The sequence below is a fragment of the Vicugna pacos genome, chromosome 22, assembly GCF_048564905.1.
Source record: "Vicugna pacos chromosome 22, VicPac4, whole genome shotgun sequence".
Taxonomy (NCBI): domain Eukaryota; kingdom Metazoa; phylum Chordata; class Mammalia; order Artiodactyla; family Camelidae; genus Vicugna; species Vicugna pacos.
Window position 1 is genome coordinate 26364101 of NC_133008.1, and position 24479 is coordinate 26388579.

Below are 24479 nucleotides of genomic sequence, written 5' to 3' on the forward strand. Positions count from 1 at the left end.
TACGTACCGTGCTAGGTCCTGTTCTAAGCCCTTGGAGCAAGGTAATGTTCAAGAGACAAAAGCCTGTCTCAGGCATTGTGTAAAAAATCAATATACATCCATCCTGTTATCAATATTCACAATGCCTTTATGTCTAATAGTATCACTTGATGGAGGATAAAACTGTAGATTAGAGAGGGTTTGGTTGCGAGGGAGTGAAAGGAATGGGCTTCCAAACCAATACAATTTTAGCACTTCGCGGCAGAGCTCTCTCTGCCTGTGGAACGGAACTGAACGCCCTGCGAGGAGGAGCGCGCCGGCGTCCGTTTCCATGGTTCGTCTGACGCTCTTCCAAGGCTCCTGCCCGCGTCTCCCGTCACGTGACGCAGGCCAACATGGCGCCGCCCAGGGTGTTCCGCCGCCCACGTGGTTCCGGCAGGCAAGATGGCGGCAGCCGCTAGCCCAACTTCCCTGGAGTCCGCCCCGCGCATCATGCGGCTGGTGGCCGAATGTAGCCGCTCCAGGGCCCGGGCAGGCGAGCTGCGGCTGCCACACGGGCCCGTGGCTACTCCAGTGTTCATGCCAGTGGGCACGCAGGCCACCATGAAGGGCATCACGACCGAGCAGCTGGACGCCCTGGGCTGCCGCATCTGCCTGGGCAACACCTACCATCTGGGTCTGAGGCCGGTGCGTGGGTTCTGCCCGGGCAGGGAGGCGGCGGAGCGCGGGCAGCCCAGGCATTCCCTAGGTCCGGGTACGCCTCCAAAAGTCAATCGACAAAGACCTATCGAGCATCCCGGGTGGCCCAGGCCTTGTGCTGGGCGTGAGGGACCGGTGAGGAACGAAGCTGGCCAGTCCTGTTGCCTCCAACATGAGCCCTCTAACCTGACCCTTCCCCCAACCCAGGGCCCTGAGCTGATCCAGAAAGCCCACGGTCTCCACGGCTTTATGAATTGGCCCCACAATCTGCTGACGGTAAGGTGGGGTCTGAACCGGGATCCAAGGGTACTCCTTGGGGATGGGTATTACCAGTTCCATTCCTGATAGCCCCGCGGTGGGGTTTCCCTCAGGACAGCGGCGGCTTCCAGATGGTGTCTCTGGTGTCCCTATCCGAGGTGACGGAGGAAGGTGTCCGCTTTCGATCCCCTTACGACGGTGAGGAGACCCTTCTGAGCCCGGAGAAGTCCGTGGAGATACAGAACGCGCTGGGTGAGCGGATCCCGGGGAGCCGCCCCTCTCCCTGCCTTTCGGAGGTGGTGGTGAGGTGGGCCCTCTCCTTACCTGCTGGTTGGCTTTGGGCAAATCACTCCCCCTCCCTGAGCCTCAGTTGGGCCAACCCAGATGAGGATAGTTCACAAAAACAATGATCTAATGTCAGTCTCTTATCACAGTGCCTGACATATAGTAGCTTTTAGTATTACTTTTATCTCCCTATTTCTCCTAAATAGCAAATTAGCTGGTCAAAGAGATGTTGAAATAATGGGGGCAACAAGGAGGTATTGGGGGGGCTTTAGACCCCTCCCATCTGCATCAATATTCCCCATTCCTTGATAAAGACAATGAACATTTCTCAGTCTCATAGAAGGTGAGGACAGAGAGGTGTTGGGGGCAGATCCTGCAGGGACTCATGAGTTTTGAATTGTCTTTTATTTTATTTTATTATTACTTAAAAAAAAGTTTTAATGGAGGTACTGGGGATTGAACCCAGGACCTCACGCATGCTAAGCACACACTCTTCCAGGGAGCTGTACCCTCCCCCCGAATTGTCTTTAAGGAAAAGAAAACTGAACAATAATGCATTTTCTATATATTTCCTATGTAAAAACATGTGCAGGAAACAATGCCCATCCTCTGTCCATCCCTTTCACCCCCACAGGTCACCCCTGTTTCGAGTTTCTTATATATTCTTTCAGAGTTTATTCAAATACAAGCAAGTTCAAATCTATTGTATTTTTTTTCCATGATGAGAGCATGCCATTTATGGCACATTCTTCTGTACCTTGTATTTTTGTTAATTTTGGAAAATTTCAAGTGTATACCAAAACAGACACAACCCTTCTGACCTGTCACCGGGCTTCAACAATCACCAGGTCACAACCCTTATGTTTTATCAATATCCCAGCCCACATTGCTTCTCCTGTAATTTTTGTTGGAATTTGCCTAAGATTGGTGCTATTTCATCTTTAAATGTTTCGTAGAATTCTCCATTAAACTCCCCTGGGCCTACAGTTGTGGGAAGGTTTTTGATGATGGATTCAATTTATTTGACATGTTGATAGGGCTATTCAGATTTTGTGTTATCATCTTGGGTCAGAATTGGTAAGTTGGATTTTTCAAGGAATTTGGCCGTTCCTTGAACTTTTCTTTCAACTTACTTGGCATAAAGTTGGTCATAATATTCTCTTATTAACCTCTTTTTTTCTTTTTTTGTCTTTTTCTTATTAACCTCTTAATGTTATAGAATCTGTAGTGATGACTCCTTTTTCATTCCTGATATTGATAACTTGTGATCTCTTCTTTCCCAATCAGTCTAGTAGGGGTTTATTGATTTTGAGTTTGTTGATCTTTTCCAAAAACCAGCTTTTGGCTTGTTTATTTTCTCCATTTGTCGGCTTTCTGTTTTATTGATTTCTTTCTTTTTTTAAACAGCTTTATTGACATATGATACACAGACAGTTCACCCATTTAAAATGCACCCTTCAGTGGTTTTTAGTATATTCACAGAATTATACAAGCATCGCCACACTCTAATTTCAGGACACTTTTATATCCCCAAAAGAAATCCTGTACCCATTGTCAGTCACTACCCAGCCCTCACTAATCTCCTTTCTGTCTCTATAGATTTGTGTATTCTAGACATTTCACATGGATGAAATCAGACAATATGTGGTCTTTGAGAATGGCTTTTTTTACTTAGCATAATTTTTTTGATTGACATATAGTCAGTTACAATGTGTCAGTTTCTGGTGTACAGCTCAGTGTCCCAGTCATGCATATATATACATATATTTGTTTTCATATTCTTTTTCATTAAAGGTTATTACAAGATATTGAATATAGTTCCCTGTGCTATACAGAATTTTTAAAAATTTCTTCATATATAGTGGCTAACATTTGCAAATCTCAAACTTCCAAATTTATCCTTTCCTACCTCCTTTCACCTGGTAACCATAAGATTGTTTACTGTGTCTGCGAGTCTGTTTCTGTTTTGTAGATGAGTTCATTAGTGTCTTCTTTTTTTCTGTTTTTAGATTTCACATATGAGTGATAACATATGGTATTTTTCTTTCTCTTTCTGGCTTACATCACTTAGAATGATGATCTTTAAGTCCATCCATGTTGCTGCAAATAGCATTATTTTATTCATTTTTATGTCTGAGTAGTATTCCATTGTGTAAATATACCACAGCTTTTTTATCCAGTTATCTGTTAGTGGACAAGCATAATGTTTTTGAGGTTTGTCACTGTTTTTGAGGTAGCATGCACTGGTACTTTTTTCCATCTTATAGCTAAATAACATACCAATTAATAGATATGCTTCATTGATTCAATTTTTTGATAGTTGCAAGCTTACATTTATTCTTGTTTGTTTTGTTTGTTTTTTGGGGAGGGAGGTAATTAGATTTATTTATTTATTCATTTATTTTTGAAGTTTTATTTTTACTTTGTTTACCTTTTTTTTGTGTTTGTTTTTATGGGGAGGGAGGCAATTAGGTTGATTTCTTTATTTTTAGAGGAGGTACTCGGGATTGAACCCAGAACCCCCTGCATGCTAAGTATGCGCTCTGCCACTGAGCTATACCCTCTCCCTGTATCCTGTTTATTTTTTAATTTTTAACTATTTTTGCTTTGGTTTTCTTTTTCTAGCTCAATATTCTTAAATCATCTGTATTAAATCAAACCAAATCCCAGGCACCCTACCATTTCATCTATAAGTATTTATTTTGTATCTCAAAAACATGGGATTTTTTTTTTAACAATTCACAGTACTGTCATCCCACCTAAAAACAATTAACAGTAATTCATTAACATCAAATATCTGGCCAGTGTTCAAAGTTCCAGCTGTTTCATAAGTGTCAGTTTTTCTTACTATCTATTTTAGGATCCAAGTAATGTGCAAATACTGCAATTATTTGAAAGATCTCTTAAGTCTCTTTTATTTTATTTTATTTTTAAACAAAAATGTTTTTGAAGCATAGTTGATTTACAATGTTACTTTCAGATGTACAGCAATGTGATTCAGTTATACATACATATTTTTTTCTTTTCAGATTCTTTTCCATTATATGTTATTACAAGAAAATGAATATAGTTTCCTGTGCTATGCAGTAGGTCTTTGTTGTTCTTAAGTCTCTTTTCATATGTTACATTAAATTACATATTATATAGTTTCTCCCTCCAATTTTTAAATTTATTTTTATTTTTAAAGTTTTTTTTGGGGGGTAAGTATGTTTATTTATTTATTTATTCATTCTTAGAGGAGGTACTGGGGATTGAACCCAGGACCTCATGCATGCTAAGCGTGCGCTCTACCATTTGAGCTATACCCTACCCCCTCCAATTTTTTTTAAGCAATTAACTTCTTGAAGAAACTGGTTCCTTAGCCCTATAGTGTTTCACAGGGTCTGAATTTTGCTAATCACATCCCCAGGGTGTCACGTAACAGTTTTCCTCCACCCTCTGGATTTCCTGTAGGTTGGTACTTGGTTCTAGAGGTTTGAGCCACATTGGAGTCCTGTTCCTTTTGGCAAGAGGGCTCACAGTGTGTATGTCCACCAGGGGGCACCTAACACCTGCCTCCTGGGAACCATTACTAGGAATTGCAAACTGGTGCGTTTCTAATTCTGCCATTCTCTCTTCATTTATTAGCCAGATTTCCTCTGTAAACAAAAAACATTCTGTTCTCACTTTTTCCTGGGAGACCAAGTAGTTTAAGTTCACATAGGAAGAATGGATTTAATTCTTTCCCCTCATTTACTAGTTTTCATGGGTTGATTTCTTAGCATCCTCTAGCAATGACAAACTGATGGTTGTTTTTTCAGGATCATCATGAACTCAGGGGTTTAAATGTATTCGATGTGTCTCAGTCCACTGCAGTTAAAATCTTTATTGCTTATCAAATCGCCTGATCTTTGGCTAGTTTATGCACTGTGCTTTTTCCCTATAATGACACATCTTGGCATATTTCCTTGAGCTTTCCTAACCTATAAATCCACAAACTCTAATCTGAAATTCTTATGGCCAGATAGGTGTCAGAATTCAGAGTTTTCACATTTCAGAAAGATAGTAAAAGTTATATACCATTTATTACACAGTATCTCAGTAGAGTCTGGGGCAAGTGCCTTTGTGGTATTACACTTGACTTTTTTTTTTAAATTAAAAAATTGTGGTAAAATACACAGAACATAAAATTTACCATCTTTATTCTTTTTCAGTGTCCAGTTCATTGGCATCAAATACATTCTTACTGTTGTGCAGCCAGCACTCCCATCCATCTCCAGAACTCTTTTCATCTTCCCAAAGTGAAACTGTCCCCATGAAACACTAACCCCCTCATTCTCCCTCTCCCAGCCCCTGGCACTCCCCATCTACTATATGAATTTGACTCTTCTAGGCACTTCATGTAAGTAGAAACATAAAACATTTGTCTTTTTGTGACTGGCTTATTTCACTTAGCATGATGGGTCCTCAAGGTTCATCTACATTCAGCATGTGTCAGAATTTCCTTCCCTTTTCAAGGCTGCATAATATTCCATTGAATGTCAGTATCACATTTTGCTTATCTATTCACCTGTCCATGGACACTTGGGTTGCTTCCATCTTTTGACTATGGTGAACAATGCTGCTATGAACATGAGCTGGCGAATATTTCTTTGAGACCCTGCTTTCAATTCTTTGGGTATATACTCAGAAGTGGAGTTGCTGGATATGGCACACACTTCATTTTTATTGCATTATGCTTATGAATCTTCAAACTATATTGGGTTTTTAAAAAGATTATAACTGTCTCAGGTTTTTCTGAGTATGCCATAAATATAAGAAAAATCCTTTAATTTTGAGAAATTTCTAGATTTTGGGATTAGGGGAAAGAATATTCCCTTAAGGGCTGGACCATGCTTCATTCAACTAGACCCCTGTTGATGGACACTTGGACTCCTGTCTTGCTACTCCCCATCCTACCACGATGAATCACTTTGTGTACACATCATTCTGTTCTTGGAGGATGAATTTGCAGAGGTGGGATTTTATTCTACGTGCCAGGGCAGGGTTTTAGCTGGGGGGTGGCAAGAACAGATGTGCATTTTGAAAAGCTCCCTCTGGTTCCTGTATAAACAGACTAGGGGATTAAGTGGGAGTCAGCAAGACCTGGAGAGGGACTCCTGGGGTCCAGCTTGTCCCCTTGCGGGTGGGTGGGGGGCTTTCCCAGTGACTGTGCTCCTGTCTCACTCTCCAGGCTCAGACATCATCATGCAGTTGGATGATGTGGTCAGCAGCACTGTGACGGGGCCACGCGTGAAAGAGGCCATGTATAGGTGTGTGTATGTGTAGAGGAGGGGGTGCTGGTCCTGCAGCCTTGTCTCCATGCCCCTCACCAGGCCCCTATGGCTGGTGACTGCGGTCCTCTTGCAGATCAGTCCGCTGGCTGGACCGGTGCATTGCAGCTCATCGGCAGCCAGACAAACAGAACCTCTTCGCCATCATCCAAGGAGGGCTGGATGCAGATCTCCGGGCCACCTGCCTTGAAGGTAAAGCCACCTGTCAACATGACCAGGGCTTTTCCTTCGCAGGGGGGCCCCACGTGGGCCTGGCTTGCGATGGTGCTGAGAGAGTGGTTGTTAATGGGCAAAAGGGCACTTTAGGTGGAAAAGCCATTGAAGCAAAGGCCCTGAGACAGCGTGGAGTAGAATGTGTTTGGAGAATAACAATAGCTATCCATTTTGGGGTGTTCACCAGGCAGTATGCCAAACGCTGGTCAGAGATTGACCCATCGAGTTTTCATAACCATCCTGTAAGGCGGGAACTACCACGTTTCTGAAGGGGAAACTGAGGCCCAGAGCTGTTAAGTTACTTACACCCAGCCACACAGCTTGGATGTTGCGGATCTGGGATCTGAACCCAGACCTCGGACTCTAGAACCTAAGCATTAACTGGTACACTGCCACTCCATCCTTGGGGAGTAAGACATGCTGTCAGGGGCAACTGTACTGACGGTGGAGGCCCTGGGACATCACATCAAGGTTCTGGGGAGCCATGGGGTGCTGTTGAGGGGGAGAGTGGGAGAAAAATCCCAGTAGGATAGGAAGCAGAAGGCCCAAAGAGGAAGCTGGAGTAGTTGCCTAGGGGGAGAGTGACAATGAGGCCTGAGCCAAGGCTGTGGCCATGGAAACAAAGTGGAGGCAGAGGTGGGGGCTCAAAAGCAGTGATGTGTCATGGGCAAGACTCTGGATTCTGGAGTCTGCTGGATCCAACCCCTGATCTGTTGCTTCATGGCTGGGCACCCTTGAGCTGGTGGCTTGGCCTCTCTGAGCCTCGCTTTCACCCTCTATTAAATCGGAGCATACTCCCAATGTCATGGGGTTGGAGTGAGGAATAAATGGGAAAATTTGTTCAAGGTGTCCCACCTGCACCCGGCATCAGTGTGTGCTGTTGTGAAGATTATCCTGTTGATAATTCCTTTTGTCCTCAATCTGTGTCCCGCACGCCTGACCCAAAGTCTTTTTTGTTTTAAAGGAGATACTGGGGATTGAGTCCAGGACCTCGTGCATGCTAAGCACGTGCTCTACTGCTGAGCTATACTCGTCCCTCCCCACCCCCCAATAACTCTTTTTCATGGAGACCCACAGTCAGAAGTATGTTTCATGTGTGGACATATATGAAAGTAGAAACCAAGGCTTTGTGAAGTGTTTACCTTCATACATGGAATCCTCTCTGATATTTTTTATTATCTTTCATTTAAAAAACCACCTGGTCTCGCCCCATCAAACTCATTTCTTGGCCACCTGCCGTTTCACAAGCACCGGTCCTGGTGGCGCCTCTCAGTGCTCTGAGGCTCGCCTGCACCAGAACCACCTGCGCTCACCCCATGACTGGATCTGAGTCCAGGGCCAAGGCAGACCTGGGAAGCTGCATTTGAACAACTCATCCCCTGATGTTTCTGTTGCTCACTCCAGCTTCAAAACCTGGCCCCAAACTGGGCCTGTTCTGTCAGTGCTGAGGCCTCCCTGGGGTTGAACTGGGCAGCTGGGGCCAGAGACAAGTCTGGGCTTTGAGGCCAGACTCGGGTTCGAATCCAGCCTCTGGCATGTGTGGCCTAGGGCCAGTGGGTTAAACTCTGCACGCCTCAACCACAGTGCATACCTGCAGCCCCTTCTCTGCAATTCTGGAGCCTAATTACTCACTTCTAACATCCAAAACCTGCTGGAATTTGCAAGTCGTTTGGTGGCAAGAGCAGACCTCCATGGTTCTTTACCCCAGTTATGAGTCTTGACACATTTTCCTGTAGAAATGTTACAGAGTTTGATGAAAGGCTGTTATTCACCAGGTAGGATGTGCGCTGTTCTAAAATCTGGAAGGAGGGAGAGTATAGCTCAAATGGTAGAGCACATGCTTTGCATGTTAGGAAGTCCTGGGTTTACTACCCAGTACCGCCTCTAAAATTAAATAAATAAACCTAATTACCCTCCCCCCACCAAAAATAAACTTAAAAAAAAATATGGGAAATTTTTAGGGGGAGGGTTTAGCTCAGTGGAAGAGCCTGTGCTTAGCATACAAGAGGTCCTGGGTTCAATCCCTAGTACCTCCATTAAAAAAAGGTGATATTAATAAATAAATAAACCTAAGTTATTATTTTAAATTAGGTTTAAAATTATTTAAAAATTAACTTAAAATTTTAAATTAGCACCTCCTCCCGCCTCAAACAAAAGAATAAAATCTGGAAAATTCTGGATTTTGAAACACATCTGGCTTCATCTTAGGTTTCAGTGAGGGGAGCATGGGCCCTGGGCCTCTTCTGAGTGCTGAAGGCCCTCACATGCAGCCAGCTCTGGATAAATGTAGCTGAGATCACCGGCAGCTCCAACACACACACACACACACACACACACACTCTCTCTCTCTCTCTCTCTCTCTCTCTCTCTCTCTCTCACACTGACATTCTCCCTTCTGGGGGCCTGTGGAGGTCTGGACAGGGTGTGCTCTGAGGGCAAGCTCTATTTCCTTTTGCCTGGTGGCCCCTGACCTTGCCCCTGCACCCCCAGAGATGACCAAGAGAGATGTGCCAGGCTTTGCCATCGGGGGCCTGAGCGGGGGCGAGAGCAAGAGCCAGTTCTGGAGGATGGTGGCACTGAGCACCTCGAGGCTGCCTAAGGACAAGCCCCGATACCTGATGGGGGTCGGGTATGTGGAGGAGAGGGGAGACAGCCCAACCTCTAGGGGTTGGATTCCTGGGGACCCCTGTCTCTAGGGGTCTGGGTCGGGAAGGACACAGCCCTGCCTGGGAGGGGACTTAGGTGGACATGGCCCTCTGCTTTGGGAGGTTCTGCCCGTGTCAACCCCTGGGGAGGCTGAGGGTTGAGGGGGGCCTGGGTGTGTGAGGAGGGCTTGAGGTTCTCTCCCCTTCCCCCTCCTTTGGCCCCACCCCCAGCTATGCCACCGATCTGGTGGTCTGCGTGGCTCTCGGATGCGACATGTTCGACTGCGTCTTCCCCACACGGACAGCGGTGAGGCCCTTGGCAGGAGGAAGACCTGGGTGAGGTCGGGCAGGGTGAAGAGCTGGCTGACCCACCTTGCCCTCCCCCTGCCCACCCTCCAGCGCTTTGGCTCCGCCCTGGTGCCCACCGGGAACCTGCAGCTGAAGAAGAAGCAGTACGCGAAAGACTTCCGTCCCATAGACCCCGAGTGTACCTGTCCCACCTGCCAGAAGTAGGGGAGGACGGAGCCTTGGGGGGTAGGGGGAGGGCCGGGAGCGGGGCAGGACCCGGACTACTGAGTCCCCACCTTCTGTCCCCAGGCACAGCCGAGCCTTCCTGCACACACTGCTCCATAGCGACAACACGGCCGCTCTGCACCACCTCACTGTCCACAACATTGCCTATCAGGTGGGCCTGTGGCCGGGATGGGTAAGGCAAGGGGGACGGGGATCTCCCCTGTGCGAGTGGCTGATGCTGACACTTCCGCCCTGCAGCTGCGGCTGATGAGTGCCGTGCGCGCCAGCATCGTGGAGAAGCGCTTCCCTGATTTCGTACGGGACTTCATGGGTACCATGTATGGGGACCCCACCCTCTGTCCCGCCTGGGCCACCGAAGCCCTGGCCTCTGTGGGAATCACACTGGGTTGACTTCACTTTGGGGAGGGAGGGAGAGGATGTAAGATATTGAAGGATTTTTTTTTTTATAAATAATATAGAATATGTCCGTGTCTTCTTGGGGAGGTGGTCTGTCTTGGTCCCTTTACTGGTCTGAGTGTTACTGGGGTCCATGACCCCTCACCCCCAACCCCCATAGATAATAGCAAGTAACCATAGCAACAGCTGCTATCTGGAAACCTAGCATGTAGGAAGTGCCCACAGTGGGATCTGCATCCCTTCCCTGTTGCTCGGTACCCTAAGCCATCCTGGGGGGTGGGCACTCTGGTCCTTCCCCTTTTTATAGGTCCAGAGAGGGGGAAGTTGCTTGCCCAACGTCACCATCAAGGAAGTAGCAGTCGGGCTCCAGAACACCTGCTCTTTGCCTTGACTCTTCAGACATATGGCTTAATCTCATTATCAGTAGAAGTTACACTGTGCCTGGCACTGTTCTAAACGATTGTCAAGTGTCTTTAATTCTTGCAACTTTATAGTGCTCCATTTTACAGATGAGGAAACTGAAGTTCAGAGAAATGAAGTCACTTGGTCATTATCACCCAGCAAATAAACAGGCTCAGGATCTAATCCAAATATGGCCAATTATACAGCTGGTCCTCTTAGAAGATAAGGTTTTTTAAATTGAAAAAGTAACACATGTGTAGGATCTACAATTCAAATATCATAAAAATGCAACTACTTTGATCAACTGATATATTCTTTCAGCAATTTTCCACATGTACATATTTTTTCATGAATGTCAGTATCCTTTACGTGCAATTCTCTACCTTGCTTTTTTCCCTTTCTCTGAGTATATCTCAAATTGTTTACATGTCAGTACATGAAAACTTCCTCAGTCTTTTTTTTTACAGCTGCTGCATAGTATTTATTTAATAAGCTCCATAAATGGGCAGTTAGGGTGTTTCCAGGTTTCTGTGATTGTGCTTAAGTTTGCAGTGCCAGACACTGTCGATTGTTTTTTTGCCTATCTCTGAGATCTGGGGTTTTGGGTCATGGAGCAGGCATATAACTTTGGCCACTCTGCCATCCTCCTACTCACTGTTTCTCCATTCTCCTGTTACCACTGTGCCCTGTCACTTCCCCACCTCCTTTGCTCCTGGCTCCTTACTGGGCTGCTTCTCTTTGGCCCTTCTATGTCCAGAGGAATCAAATCAGTTGTCTTCAAATCCTTCCACCTATCCCTGGCCTCTTTTCCAAGTGGCCAAGAGTCCCAGTTTCCCAGAACCCCCAACATTGCCTACAAAATAGCATGTCTTTTCCTGGGGAGAGGATCCGTTACCTTTCAATTGTGTACTCAAAAATACCCAAGATGTGCTAAAGTTGAAGAGGCGTTGAAACAGCGTTGGAGCGTTAGCTGCATCAGGACAGGCGTGAGCAGAAGATATTCCTAGGGGTGGGCCTAGCAAGGGCCTGGAGGTGTGACTTAATAGTAATGAAAGTGGAACCAGGTGGCGTGCTAGACTTCCTCTCCCCTAGGAACCACTAACAGCGCCTCTCACCTTCAAAGTGTACTGGGACCCCGCGCAAGGAGCTGATTTGCAAGCCTAGGGCCGAGATGCATTTTGGGACTTGTAGTTTTCTTTACAGCCCAAAAACTCACAAGTGACAATCATGACTGAGTCCTACCACGAGGTGGCGCGTGTTGGCGAGTACTGTCGGCCTACCCTCTGCTCCAGAAGACTGACAGACATCCAACAAGCACAAGTAAGAACGGGATATTCTTTGATTGACAGATACAGTTTTCAATCGGAGTCAAGACTCAGCGGTTAGAGCCCACCCTCTTTTGATTTGTTGGCTGATGGAACAGAGTGATATTTATATAAACCAATAGGAAATTTTTAGGAAACTAAGTAGTGTCAAGTGACAAACCAGGGTTTAAGAATCGATCCTAGTATCATTGGTCAGCTTCCTTGACTGACGGGTCCTTCTACCAATAAGACTGGCGAGTGTTCTTGCCATCCGGGAACTCCACCCTATGGGCGGGGCCAACATGCTTTTCCCGAAACACCGCCTCCCGGCCTGGACGACTCGCTTCCCTCCTCTATTGGCTCTTGCACAACAGCGACAGTTGTTGCCTCCAATGAGCCCGAGAGATGGTTCCCCGTGGGGAGGCTCATTAGGCCGTAAGCCCGTGCCTCGCTTTCATTGGCTTATGTCCAGGAGTGACGGCGCGGCCGACCAATTGGAGGCGGCGCGAGGGCTTCGGGCGCAGCCCCAGGGCCCGGGCGGGAGGTCGCTCGGGTCGGGTGTCGCCTGAGAACCGGATGAGGCGGCGACCGTGAGGCCGAGCCGGGAGCGGGCGTCGCGCCGAGGGCCGGGCAGGCGGGGAGCAACGGCCGCAGACGCCGCGGGGCCGCGTCGTTGAGGGCCAGGGGCGGGCGGGGAGCGCAGGGCGCTCGGGCCGGGGCCGCCGGCGCCATGGGCAACCGCGGGATGGAAGAGCTGATCCCGCTGGTCAACAAGCTGCAGGATGCCTTCAGTTCCATCGGCCAGAGCTGCCACCTGGACCTGCCGCAGATCGCCGTGGTGGGCGGCCAGAGCGCGGGCAAGAGCTCGGTGCTCGAGAACTTCGTGGGCCGGTGAGCGAGCGCGGCGGCGGTGGCTGGCGGGCGGCGGCGGCCTAGGGCGCGGAGGGCGGACCGGGAATGGCGCGCCCTGCGCCGCCGGCGTAACTGCGGCGCTTGCGTGCCCGCGACGGGGACGGGGACAGGGAGGCGGGCCCTGTGGGACGTCCTGGGCGGAGGGCTTCCTGCAGAGGCTAGGGAGCCGGCCCAGACCCCAGGGGCGTCTCACGGGCCGGGGGGCGTGGGCCAGGAAGGGCAGTGGACCCCCACCTGCTCTCTGGTCTCTAGCTCTAGTGGGTGAATTCTGCCATCTGGTTGCTTGTGTGCCAGGTGTAGGTCTCCCTTTTCTGAAACCTGTCACCTAGATATCTATTGGGCCGACCCCTGCAGTCTGACTGGCTGTTCATTTATCTGGAGCAGCTTTTGCCGTCTGGTTAGCTGTCTCTCTGTCCTGGACAGGCTTCTCCGCCACCATCATTTGGCTGTCCATCTGTCCAGTACCGCAGGGCAGCCCCCTGCTGCCTGGCGAGCTGTTCAGGATGACCCATCTTGTCTGGCTGCCCATCCGTGCCCCTCACAGACTTTAACACTGAGCTCTTTTTCTGTTGCTTTGCCCCAGCTGGCCTCTGCTGGACCCTAGGGGACCCTGTTGGCTGGCTGTCCTGGGCTGACTCGTCAGCTTGGTGCTTGGTGAACGCTGGCTCCTTCTTCCTAGTGGATCCTTTTGTCTGTCTATCCTGGTGTCTGTCCTTCTCCTAGGCTGCCTGTCAGTGCCCTAGCTGTCCTTGACTGTCTGACCCAACCTCTGGCAGTGGTGGGAGCATGCAGAGGAGAAGGGAGCTGAAGGATGGGACCTGAACTCCTCTCAATTGAAAGTAGGACCCTGGGGGAAACTTTCTCCAGGACTCTTTCCTGGCCCATATTGGGATGTCTCTGGGGCACTGGAACATAGGGGCCAGCTCTCAAGCAAAAACCTGCAAATTGGGGGCCTTTCTTGGATCCTGGGAAGTAACTTGCCTAATCAGGCCTCAGTGGCAAGAACTGGGACACAGCCTTCCTTGGGCAGCCCTGAGAAGTCTGTTTGCCCATCTGTCCAGTGGGCAAATTCCTCTCTGGGCTCTTTCCAGGATTCTGGAAGCTAAAGGAGGAGAATGGTTCCTGTGGCCATTGAGGGCAGTTGGTTCTTCCCTCTCCCTTCCCCCACCTCTTGCCCTTCTGCCTCCCAGATGGGTAGCCACTTCTCCATTCTGGGAAGGACTCCATTTGAGACTGGCTGCAAATGATCATGTCATAGTCACCGTTACTGTTACTGTTGTTGCTATCAGTGTTAAGAGGTAACATTCATCTAGCAGGCCCCAGGCTGAGTTCTTTCTTGGTTTAGCTCAGAAAGGACTCGCTGTTTGCCCAAGGCCACCAGGCTGGCGCTCAGTGGAGCCCAGCTGGGAACCCATCCCCACCCTTGCCTTCCCAGAGACCTGGGGTTTTGTTCCCAGCAGCATGAATTTCCTCCTTTGCCTCTTTGTCTCTGGCACATTGCCTTCTGTCCACTGTGGCGGAAAGGTGTGGACTTGGGATCCGCCGGGTCTGGGCTGAGCCTTTGGTTGGGCTCTGGGACCCCTGCTTGGCCATCTTCCTGCCTGTCCAGGCTTCCAGTGGGTGTCTGCAAAGGTCTGTTCATTTCCTCTGCCTTGTCACCTTGCACAGGGTGTTTGATCTCTCTTAGCCTCAGTTTCCCTTCATAAAAATGAGGTGATGGACCCTCAACAAGCCTGTTGCAAGGATGATGTGTTGAAAGTGTGTACTTAGCGTGGTGCCTGGCACACAGCAGGTCTACACGGATGGGGCTGTTATTCCCTAGTCTGATTCTTTTCATATCGACAACAGAAGCCAGTCCGAATTAAAGTGCCCTAAAGTTCTGCCCTCTGGACTTCATTTAAGCCTTTTGTGGCTGGCACTGCTGTGATACCATTTTCTAGAGCAGGAAACTGAGGCTCAGAGAGCTGTGCATTCTTGCTTGAGGCTGTCCAGTGAGGGACTGAGGGCTCTGGGTTAGGGACCCCGGGTCTCTCTCCCATCCCCACCTCTCCTCGGTCCCTCTGGCCCTCACCTTTCCCTCCCACCCACCTGGGCATCTAGCCACTGCCAACTGCTACTGAGCTGGCTCTGGTGGCATCCTCCTCCCTGAGCCTACAGTGTGACCTAGGTCGTTAAGGGCGTTAATACAGGGCTCAAGAACCAAAGCTGTAAAAAGGCCTTTCTCTGGGTATGGGGTGCTCAGAGCCAACTGCTCTTTGTTTCTGGAGTGCAGGTAAGGCTTCTCAGCTACAAAACCCTGCCATCGGGGGATGTCGGGCGGGCCTCGCTTTGAATCCCTCTTTTCGTGACTTTGGCTGAACTGTGCTGAAGCTGAGGACCGTTTCCTCCCTGGCACCATGGACTCACACAGAGGCTCTTCCAGCTAGTTTCAGGGAACAAACGAGAGCGTGTCAGGTTCTGGGCCTGCAGGGGCAGCATGGGCTGCTGTGCTTCCCTGCCTCCCCCTTGTGGGTTTTCTAAGAATGTGATCCGAGTGAGAGTGGCCCGGATGGCTCAGCCCTGTACCAGGTGTTGCAGGTTGGTCACCCTGGGGCTGAAGCTGGCTTGCCCCATCAGTACGGTATTTAAATGTTTTGTTTTAATTAGCTGCCAACATTTAAAAATGAGACCTCACATCAAAATTGGATTTTGGTAGCGCTAGCAAATACCCAAGATCTTTAGAGTTTAGTGGCGTAGCGCACAGGCTCTGGGCCCTAGGCCTGGCTCCAACACATTTGGCTGGGTGACTTTGGCCAAGGAAAATGGGGTGATAACTAGGCCCTTCTAGCGGGACTGGGTGAGCTAACGGTGTTGGGTGTGTGGACCTGGTACGCGTGGCTGCTGCTGTTAATAGTCATAGTATTCTGACCTCCCTGGGCCTGTGTCTCACCTGCCACCAACTGCCTGGATCTCAGAAGCCATGGGCTGCCCTATCAGACTAGGAGTGGCCACTTGAGCTGCCACAGTCCCCACTCCTCCTTGTGCTTTCTCGGGCCCATCTCACATTGGCCTGGAGGCTCCTGGCCCTGGGAACCTTTGAGTTTAAGACCCAAGTCTTCTCCCGCCCTGGACCGGCCAGTGGTCGTGGGTGGGGGATGTGGCTCCCTGGTGTCTTGTTACTTAGTCTCTGGGAGCTGGCAAGAAGCAAGGGGTTTGGAAGTTTTTCCTCAGGGAAAAGAGCAGGAGGGAGAGGCTGAAGTTGAGATTGAGGCCTCCCAGGCATGGGCTTGATCCTGTGAGCCTTTCCTTTCTGAGCCTCAGTTTCCCAGCTAGGAAATGGGGCTGTTAACAGTATCAACTCCTGGGTCCCATTCAGGGCACCAGGTTGGGTGTGTTTCACCTGTCAGGGCAGATAAATGCATTCCCTGCCTGTCACTGAGGGTGGAGTGAGGATTAAATGAGACCACATAGGGGGCTTCGAAGAGTGGCGCAGAAAAAGCACTTAAAATGGCACGCATTTTTCATTTGTTAATTGAAAAATGTTTTCTGAGCAAGTTCACTTGTGTAGGGCTCTGTTGTAGGGCTTCAGACACAGCCCTGAGCAAGACACCAAAACCCCTGCCCTAGGGGAGCTAGCCTTCCAGCAGGGAGCAGATAAAGAAGAAACAAGGTAGAAGGTGATAACTGTTTCCGGGGGAAGAAAGAGCAGGATTATGGAGAGGGTAGGGGGACATTGCAGTTTCAAAAGTTTTAAATGAGGAAGGTCAGGGAAGGCCTTAGGGAAGTAAGGGAGGACCCACCAGCAGAGATCTGGGGGAAGATCATCCCAGACTGTGTGAACAGCCAGTGCAAAGGCCCTGAGTTGAGAGTGTGCCTGGAGGACAGTATAGTGGGAGAGTAGGGGGAGTGGAGGCTGGGTAGATAATGGAGTAGGGTGGGGTGCCGGCCACGCCAAGCCTTGGGGACCAGGGAGAGCCCTGAGTAGAGGGAAAGCTGCCGGTGGCCTTGTTACTCTCCCGCTGGGCCTGGGCCTGGGCCAGGTGAGTGCTCTTGCCTTTGATTTGCAGCTTTACCTCCATGTTCTCAGTGAGTAGTACCTGCGGACACATGTCCAGCCTGATACTGTTTTTCTTTTAACAAGAAGCAGCTGATCACAGATTCCACCATCTCCAGCTGCGTTTCCATTCGATCTTCAGTGATGTGTCCCTGAGGGGACGTGGCTGTCTCATGGGGCTGCCCCCAGGCACATGGTGGGCGCTGGATGAATGCGAGTCAGGTGACCATTGGCTCATGTCCTTGCTGCACTGAGGGTGGGCACATGGGCTGCCCTTTGGGTTGCTTTGTCCCTCAACAGATCTTAGAAATGACAGCTCCTATTCCCATTGTCCTTCCTTTTGGGTAAAGCCGAAGTGCCTTTCTGTGTGGTCTGTAGAACCTGGGCCACCCGGAGCAGGGGGAGTCTGGAGGAGCCTGTGGGAATGTGGCTGTGGTGGCGTTGCCGCCCATCACCTTGAATGGCCTCACTTCTTGGATCTTAGTTTCCTTGTTGGGAAAATGGGGGTCGTGATGGTCCCTCTCTCTTGGGAGCGGGTTGAGCATCAAATGAGCTATAATCCTTGTGAAATATCAGATTGGTGCATTTGTATAGCCCTTGGTCAGGACGCTGAAGATCCCCTGTTAATTTCTTTCTCCTTAAAGAGAAGGAATTCGTGATTACTTTATTTCTGTAAGTAACACCTCACTTTAGCACAAACACTCATTGAGTGCCCATCGATGTAGTTTCAGCTCTGGGATGCAGCCGGAACCAGCTGGCGAACCAGGTCCTGAAATGCTAGTGGGAGCCTGCTCCTGCTGTTTCTAAGTGGGAATGGTGGCTGAGAACAAATATTTGGCCCTGAGAGTTTTTACGCTCATTTAGTGTGTGATGGTGGGAAATTGGGAGTAAAAAGGCCTAACAGTAGCGAATTGGCTAAGCGAACAATGTGTCTCGACAGCCAGCTAGGAAATAGCTCCCCAGAGTGATCTAGAAGAGGATTTAATGACCCAGAAAGCCGTGAGACCTGCTAGGGCCCGGACCAAGTGGACGTGTGACCCCACCTTATTCAAAACGGTTGTATTTTCGTAGTCAAAAGCCTGGAAAGATGTACGGCCCCGAACCTCCCAACGTGGGTTGTCTCCCCACGTGATTCTTGGCTTGTTTTTTTTTTCGTTTTGGGATTATGTTTGTAACCAGGAAGACAGATTTCTCCAGAGCTCAGCTCTGGGCTGCCCAAATGCTTTTCAGAGTTATTTGTCTGGGAATAATGGCCCTCGCTAGGTACACACATTGAAATCCCCTGGTTGTAAGTCCGATTGATTGTGGGTGAGGGCAGAGGACGGCCTCATGGACAGTTCTAGATTTGGAGTTTTCAAAGGTAGCAGGGGCGGAAGGGGCTGTCACTGAGTGGAACCCTGTGTGTGTCTCTCCATCTCTCTCTCCCTCTCTCTCTCTCTCTCTCTCTCTCTCTCTCTCTCTCTCTCGTGTTTGCACTTTGGCTCAGAGCCGCATCTGCCAAGCTTTTGCCCGATTTGAATGAAAATACCAAAATTACAGGCTCCTCGACTGCATAAAAAAATGGGGACAGCATCTAACCCTTAATTTTCTGAGGTTGCCAACCGCATGCTGTAATTAAGCCCTTATTGTGTTAAAGCTTGTGTGAAAAATGCAAGCCAATAATGAGGTATTTATAGGCCATTAGCTACGATCCGAATAAAGAAAAAAATTGCTCTACCTCTAAGCAGAATGGCCCTGAAGAGAAATGAGTCCTGCTTCCAGGTACATTTGGGGTTCCTGTTAGTACTGGCAGCGCGGTCCCTGCTCAGTGCTGGGGATTTTTCCCCCTTGGAGCCCCTTCGCCTTGGGCAGCGGGCTGGGTGGCCCTCCGGTTTCACCTGCTGCTGGATGTTTATGACACAGTAAGAACTGATGTTTGTGGAGAATCGCCCTGTGCTGTGCCCCAGGGACTCAGGTCTAAAATCTGCCCAGGTGGTCCCAGCAGTCCCTGCTTTACAGGTAAGAAAACTGAGGCCTGGGGGGGGGCTGGATTGAAGTCCCACAGAGAAGGTTGCAGGAGCAGGGCCTGAGCTGGGCCTGTCTCCTCCAGAGCCCAATGCCCAGGGATGGTGGGATTGGGAAGGTGTGTCCGTGGCTTTCGGCAGTGGGGTCAGTAGTGGACACTCTGGCACTTGTACCCTGGGGGTGGATGCAGCGACATCTGACTTTCAGGGTCCTTAGTGGTTATCAGCCATGTGTCTGACAGCAGGCCTTAAGTAGTCTGTACTCTGTGCTGGGTGTTGGGGGCCGAGATGGACAGAGATCAGGAGAATGATTAAATGAGCGACAACATTCTGAAGATGGAGAAGTGCAGTGAAAATGGTGGGGGGAGCAAGAGAGGGCCTAGGCGGGGACTGCTTCAGACGAGGCGGTCAGAGTGAGCCCTGCTATGGAACCAGGCCCTCGAAGGCCCCGGGAGAAGAGTGCCCCAGGCAGAGGGATGTGTAGGAACAGAGGGCTCCGCAGGTGCCCCCTTCAGATGTGGAAAGGGGACTGAGGCAAGTGAAGGCAAGACCGATGGGCACCCAGCAGTCAGGAAGCTGCCTGTCAGAGGCCTGCTTTTCCTCGATTTTCAGTCACATACAGAACACTGAGGACAGCGTTCTTGTAAAAAGGGACACCGTGACAGATGAGGAAGAACGCACTGCCCACCCTGTCCCTCCCTTCCAGCTCCATGTGGAACCACCATTGCCAGTTTGGCCTCTGTCCTGCCAGACCCTCTCATGTGTTGATGTAGGTAGTGCAGGTCGGTACTTGTAGAAAATTCACAGCATGGTTCGGGTTGCTTCTTTTTTGGTATGTTTTCCAGAACTGGTCCCACCTTGATGATATCGTTTGGCAACGTGTTTTCCAGCCACTCAACACATCCTAGAAGGTCCTTCTGTTGGAATGTTTATAACTGCTGCTCGGGGCTTCCAGACTGTCCCTGAGGGATGAGTGAAGGCAGGGGGCCCCCGGGGGTTGTTGCAGGAGTCACGATCCTTGCTGGGGCCGAGGTACGAGGCACCTTGACCACTTTGAGCCCAGTGCTTGATCTCTGTTTGCTGATGAAGAAACTGAGTCACAGGAGCTTGCCCAAGGGGCCAGACTTGAACCCAGGGCCTCAGCCATCATGGAGGCCTCCCCTCTGGGCCTGCTGGCCTGTCCCTGGAGTAGCGCCCTTACCCCTGGCTTCATTGGGTTTTCCTTTTCCCCATGGCCTGGCTTCAGGGTCTAGTGTTAACTCTTCCTGTGCTGTGCTTGTACCTCTGAGTGGCCTCAGAAGTTTCTGGAACAAGGCCAGGTGTTGAGGAATAACCAAAACCCTTGTGGGGTCCCTGCAGTGCCTGTTGGGGTCCCTGCTGCCACAGCTCAGCTGCTCGAGTTGCCCCTTTCAGTGGTGATTGGGGGGTGGCTCTGGTCTTGCACTGAATGGACTTTCCGTGTCTTTGACACACTCGCCGCATGCCAGACACTGAGTACTGTCACCTGGGGTCAATTCCATTGTACAGATGAGACAGTTGAGGGGCAGAAATGGGTCAGGCAGGTGGGGGCCTCTCAGCTCCGTCCTCACCCACTTGGTCACTCTACCATATTTTTCCCTGGTGCAGGGTGGTACAGTCAAAGTGAGCAGCAGAGGCTGGTTTAAACGGGGATGTCACAGTGAGCAAGGCCCAAGAGGTCCTTCTCTTCTCAGGGGGCACCTTCCAGTGAGAAGTGAGTGGAGACATGTGGAAGATGGAGGCCCTGATAGGGAGCCTTGGGGCAGGAATGGTGGACAGGGAATGCTTCTTGGAGGAAGCAGTACATCTTCCTGCCTCAGTGAGGACAGGCAGGAGCTGCCTGGAAGCAGACAGGTGACCACTGAACTTGTTCCCTTGTGCTCATCCTGCCTGGCTGTGGGCCCCGGCTCAAGGCTCATGCCCTGTCATCCATAGGAGTCTCTCTTGTCTTTTTCACAACTGCATAGTACTCCACAGTACAAAGGCACCTTTGTTCATTCACCAGCCTCTTGGTGATGTATGCTGAGCTGTTTCCAGTCATCCAGCCTCAGGATTTGCCTACAGACATGGGACACCAGTGCAGAATGTGAGTGAAGAGGACATGGGGAGATTGGTGGCCAGCACTGGGTATGTGGGCTTCACCTCCCTGTGTGTGGTAGCCAGGCTGCTGCCCAGCAGCTGCTTCACCTGGGTTGTAGGGGTGGATTTGGGATTGGTCAGTCCCTCCCGATGCCCCCACATCAGCATGTCCTCACCACACTTCACCCTCTCCTGATCTCTTCCATAGTCTGGGCCAGTGCAGTTGCCTCTGCCCTGGTTCCCTGGCACCTGCTCTCACCCCTATGGCGTTCACAGAGTACCCGTGAACACCCGAGTCAGGGCATGTCCCTCTTCTGCCCACTACACTGTGTGGCTCTCACCTCACTTGGGGTGGAAGTTCCAGTCAGTCTTTTGTGGCCCTCAACAGCTCCCCGCCCTCACCTGCTCCCCCCTCCCCCATGCTCATCCCCCTGAACCCCCTGAACCCATTCCTACCCAGAGCCTTTCTCTTCCTTCCTCTGCATCTCCTCTTTGTCCAGAGCTCTGCACAACCTGCCCCTCTCTTCTCGGGTCCCTGCTCCACCCTCATCCCTCTGAGAGGCTCACCCTGACCTACCCTGGTTCACACAGGGTCCCAGCGCTCGGATGGAGATGTGTTTTCATCAGAGCTCTCATTAGGACATGAAACTATTTTGTGTTGCTTCCTCCCCACTCCCCAAACGATGGATCCTCAAGGGCAGGGATCTTAGAGTGTTCCTCGCCATCCTGGCACGTAGTAGGGGCACCATGTATTTGCTGCATGATTGTACCTAGAAACGAGAATTGGATTAATTTCACTGCACAGATGTGCCCTGAGAAGGAGGCCAGGGGACAGCCCCGGGACTTGTCTTAGGAGGCTTGCAGCCCACCCCATGAACAGAAGAGGGGCTTGGGGTGCTCCAGGGAGGACAGGGGCAAGTGTGTCTTCTTATAATAAGGGAGGGCTGTGGTTTGCTCCCAGCATGGAGTAATACCAGTAACGGGCCAAGACCCCGAGGCTGGCCAGGCATGGGTGTCTCTCTGGACTGGCCTCCTGGCTATGAGATGGGGCTGAGCAGGGTCCCTTCCCCGGGCTCTGGTGACCGAGGGTCCACACGGCTTCCAAGGAGGTGCCCTCTCTGACTCTTGCTTCTTGCCTGGGTGCCAGGCGGCCCTGGCAGGAGTGGCTCTGCTCTGTCCAGGCACTTGAGCACTCCTGCAACAGGGGCTCGAGGTTTGAAGGCAGCCCGCCTCCCCCGGCCCATGGATGCCCACGTGCTCAGAACCAAGGAAAGGAAGCTGCTGGGCTCGTGGCTTCGCAGTCTTGGCAGCCCATTAGTATCTGTTGGGGGAGATGTCATGAAATACTAGTGCCCAGTTCCAGACCCCTCCGCAGACCAACCTAAACCTCCCCGGGGCGGGGTTCCGGGCATGTGCTACAGCACAGAGAACCGCTGCTCTGTTTATCACAGGAGACTCTGTGGCTAACCTTGAACCTGCTTGAACCACAGACCCGTGAGGTGTAGGCACGTTGCCAGCAGAGCCATCCAGGCCCCAATAAATTCTCCTCCTCATGGAGGAGAAAGAGCCCTGGAGACTCTGCCCCATGACACATTTTCCCAGCGATAAGAGTCTACAGGGACTGGCAGGCAGGCGAGCGAGCAGAGCAGGCAGGAACAGTCCCAGCTGGGGTTACGCCTGCCTGCTGAGTGATACGCCCTGGCACGGCCAGGCCAACCCTGGAGGAAGCCTTGTGGTGGGTCAGGGACACAGTCCCTTCTGTCCCAGCCATGGGCCCTGTGTCTTCTGTGCTGATGGCTGTGATCCTCCAGAAGGATCACAGCCTCCTTACCTACGAGGGCCCCAGCTGCCCTGCAGCCAGGGAACCAGTGGCTTTGAGGATGATGCCCTTAGAAGTTTTTCTTTTCTTACTAGCAGGGCGATGGCATCCCAGAAATCTATAAATCATGATTGGGGGCCTGTGACCGGAGGTGGTGAGCCACCGACTCAGCTCCAGGGAGGCTGCCTGTGGTTGGGGCTGGCATGTCTTCTTGTCTTGCAACACTCAGTTCCCCTCATCGGGGCGGAAGCCGTTCAGACGGAGGCCCGCCTCCTGCGGCTTCTGCCCTGGTGACATCTCCCAGTGGCACCGCCTGGCACAGGTCACCAGGGAGCTCAGAGCAGGCCACTTTCTGAGGTGGGGAGGCCCCACCTGGAATACATTCCCCACACTAAGTGCGAAGTGTTGTGCTGGCGTGATTTTTAACTGAGTGTTACTGGACCATTGACTCGTTGTAAAATAAAATTCTCTCCTTTAGGAAGAGTAAGGTGGAGGTGCCTAGTGCCCTTTGCTTGGGACCACCTTCATGAGCTTGTGACTCTTGGCATATTGTTTTTCTGTATTTCTATGTGTGAACGTCCCCTGTACCCACACCTCTTCCCCAACTGCCATGATTAAGTCTGTCTTTGAAAGTCCAAAGCCTTACTAGAAGGTGTCCACCTCATGCCAGGTTCTTAACTATTTATTGTCTCGAGGGGTTTTTGCCTTTGTTTTGTTTTTAAGAAAGTTTTAATTTTGGAATCATTTTAGATTCACAGAAAATAAACAAGCTTTAAATTTACGGAAAAGTTACAAGGATAGTACAGAGAGCTCCCGTACACTCTTCTCTCCCTAATGTTAACATCTTACCTTGCCTTGGTACATTTCTCCCAACTAAGAAATTCACCTTGGTGTAATATTGTTATTAACGAAAGCGAGGCTTTATTCAGATCTCCCCAGTTTTCCCCATTATGTCCTTTTTCTACCCCAGGACCCCTTCCAGGACCGCACAATGCGTTGAACTGTCACGTCTCCTTAGTTTCCACCCATCATGACAGCGCCACAGCCTGCCTTTCATAATCTTGCTGTTTTATAGTGTCCTTTGGTTTGGGTTTATCTGGCATTTTCTCGTGATTAGACTGGGGCAACGGGTTTTGGAGAAGGAGACCATGAAGATGAGGTGCCTTCTCGTCACACCCTGTCAGGGGTCCATGATACCCACCCGGCTTATCGTGGGTCATGTTGACCATGGTCTCTTGATTGAGGTGGCATCTGTCAGCTTTCCTCGCCGCAGAGTTACTCTTTTTCTCCTTTTCTACGCTATCATTTGGAAACATCGAGGGTCCTTTCTAATATAATTGTTTGAATAGGTAATATGTCCAACATGGCAGCGAGTTCAAAAGTATCAGAGAGGATGGAAAGAGAAGCCTGCTTCCTGCCCACCTGCTCCTACAGCCGTGGCTGACCGTTCTCGCTAGTCTCCTGTGTCCTCGTGGTTTCTCAGTGCAAACAGAGGCAGATACGAATGTGTGTGGATTCTCCCCTCTCCTGTCCAGCTTTACACCCTGTTCCGAACAATGAGGTTGTCACTTAACAGTACTTCTTGAAG

General features: G+C 50.4%; 2 protein-coding genes across 10 annotated transcripts in view; both read left to right on the forward strand.

The window, feature by feature from the left end:
* The first annotated feature begins 250 nt into the window (after positions 1 to 250).
* On the forward strand, positions 251 to 10375 carry QTRT1 (queuine tRNA-ribosyltransferase catalytic subunit 1). 2 transcript variants are annotated; one of them, XM_072947691.1, is made up of 10 exons: positions 254 to 666; positions 886 to 954; positions 1050 to 1188; positions 6434 to 6512; positions 6610 to 6725; positions 9237 to 9375; positions 9623 to 9698; positions 9791 to 9900; positions 9989 to 10076; positions 10163 to 10375. In XM_072947691.1, exons 1-10 carry the CDS (start codon positions 424 to 426, stop codon positions 10313 to 10315), a joined length of 1212 nt encoding a protein of 403 aa, XP_072803792.1. In that variant the 5' UTR covers positions 254 to 423; the 3' UTR covers positions 10316 to 10375. The 2 variants fall into 2 exon arrangements, with proteins under 2 accessions (XP_072803793.1, XP_072803792.1); XM_072947692.1 differs by lacking the exons at positions 6434 to 6512; positions 6610 to 6725 and having other exon boundaries at positions 251 to 666.
* Positions 10376 to 12557: 2182 nt separating this feature from the next.
* DNM2 (dynamin 2) overlaps positions 12558 to 24479 on the forward strand; it is an 82689-nt gene continuing 70767 nt past the window's right edge. For 4 of the 8 annotated variants that reach the window (XM_072947709.1, XM_072947704.1, XM_072947703.1 and 1 more), the window contains exon 1: positions 12559 to 12918. In XM_072947709.1, the coding sequence (XP_072803810.1) occupies positions 12758 to 12918 (161 nt within the window). In that variant the 5' untranslated portion in view covers positions 12559 to 12757. Of the gene's footprint in view, positions 12919 to 24479 lie in introns of all 8 variants that reach the window. The other 4 variants (XM_072947705.1, XM_072947708.1, XM_072947702.1 and 1 more) reach the window with 2 other exon arrangements.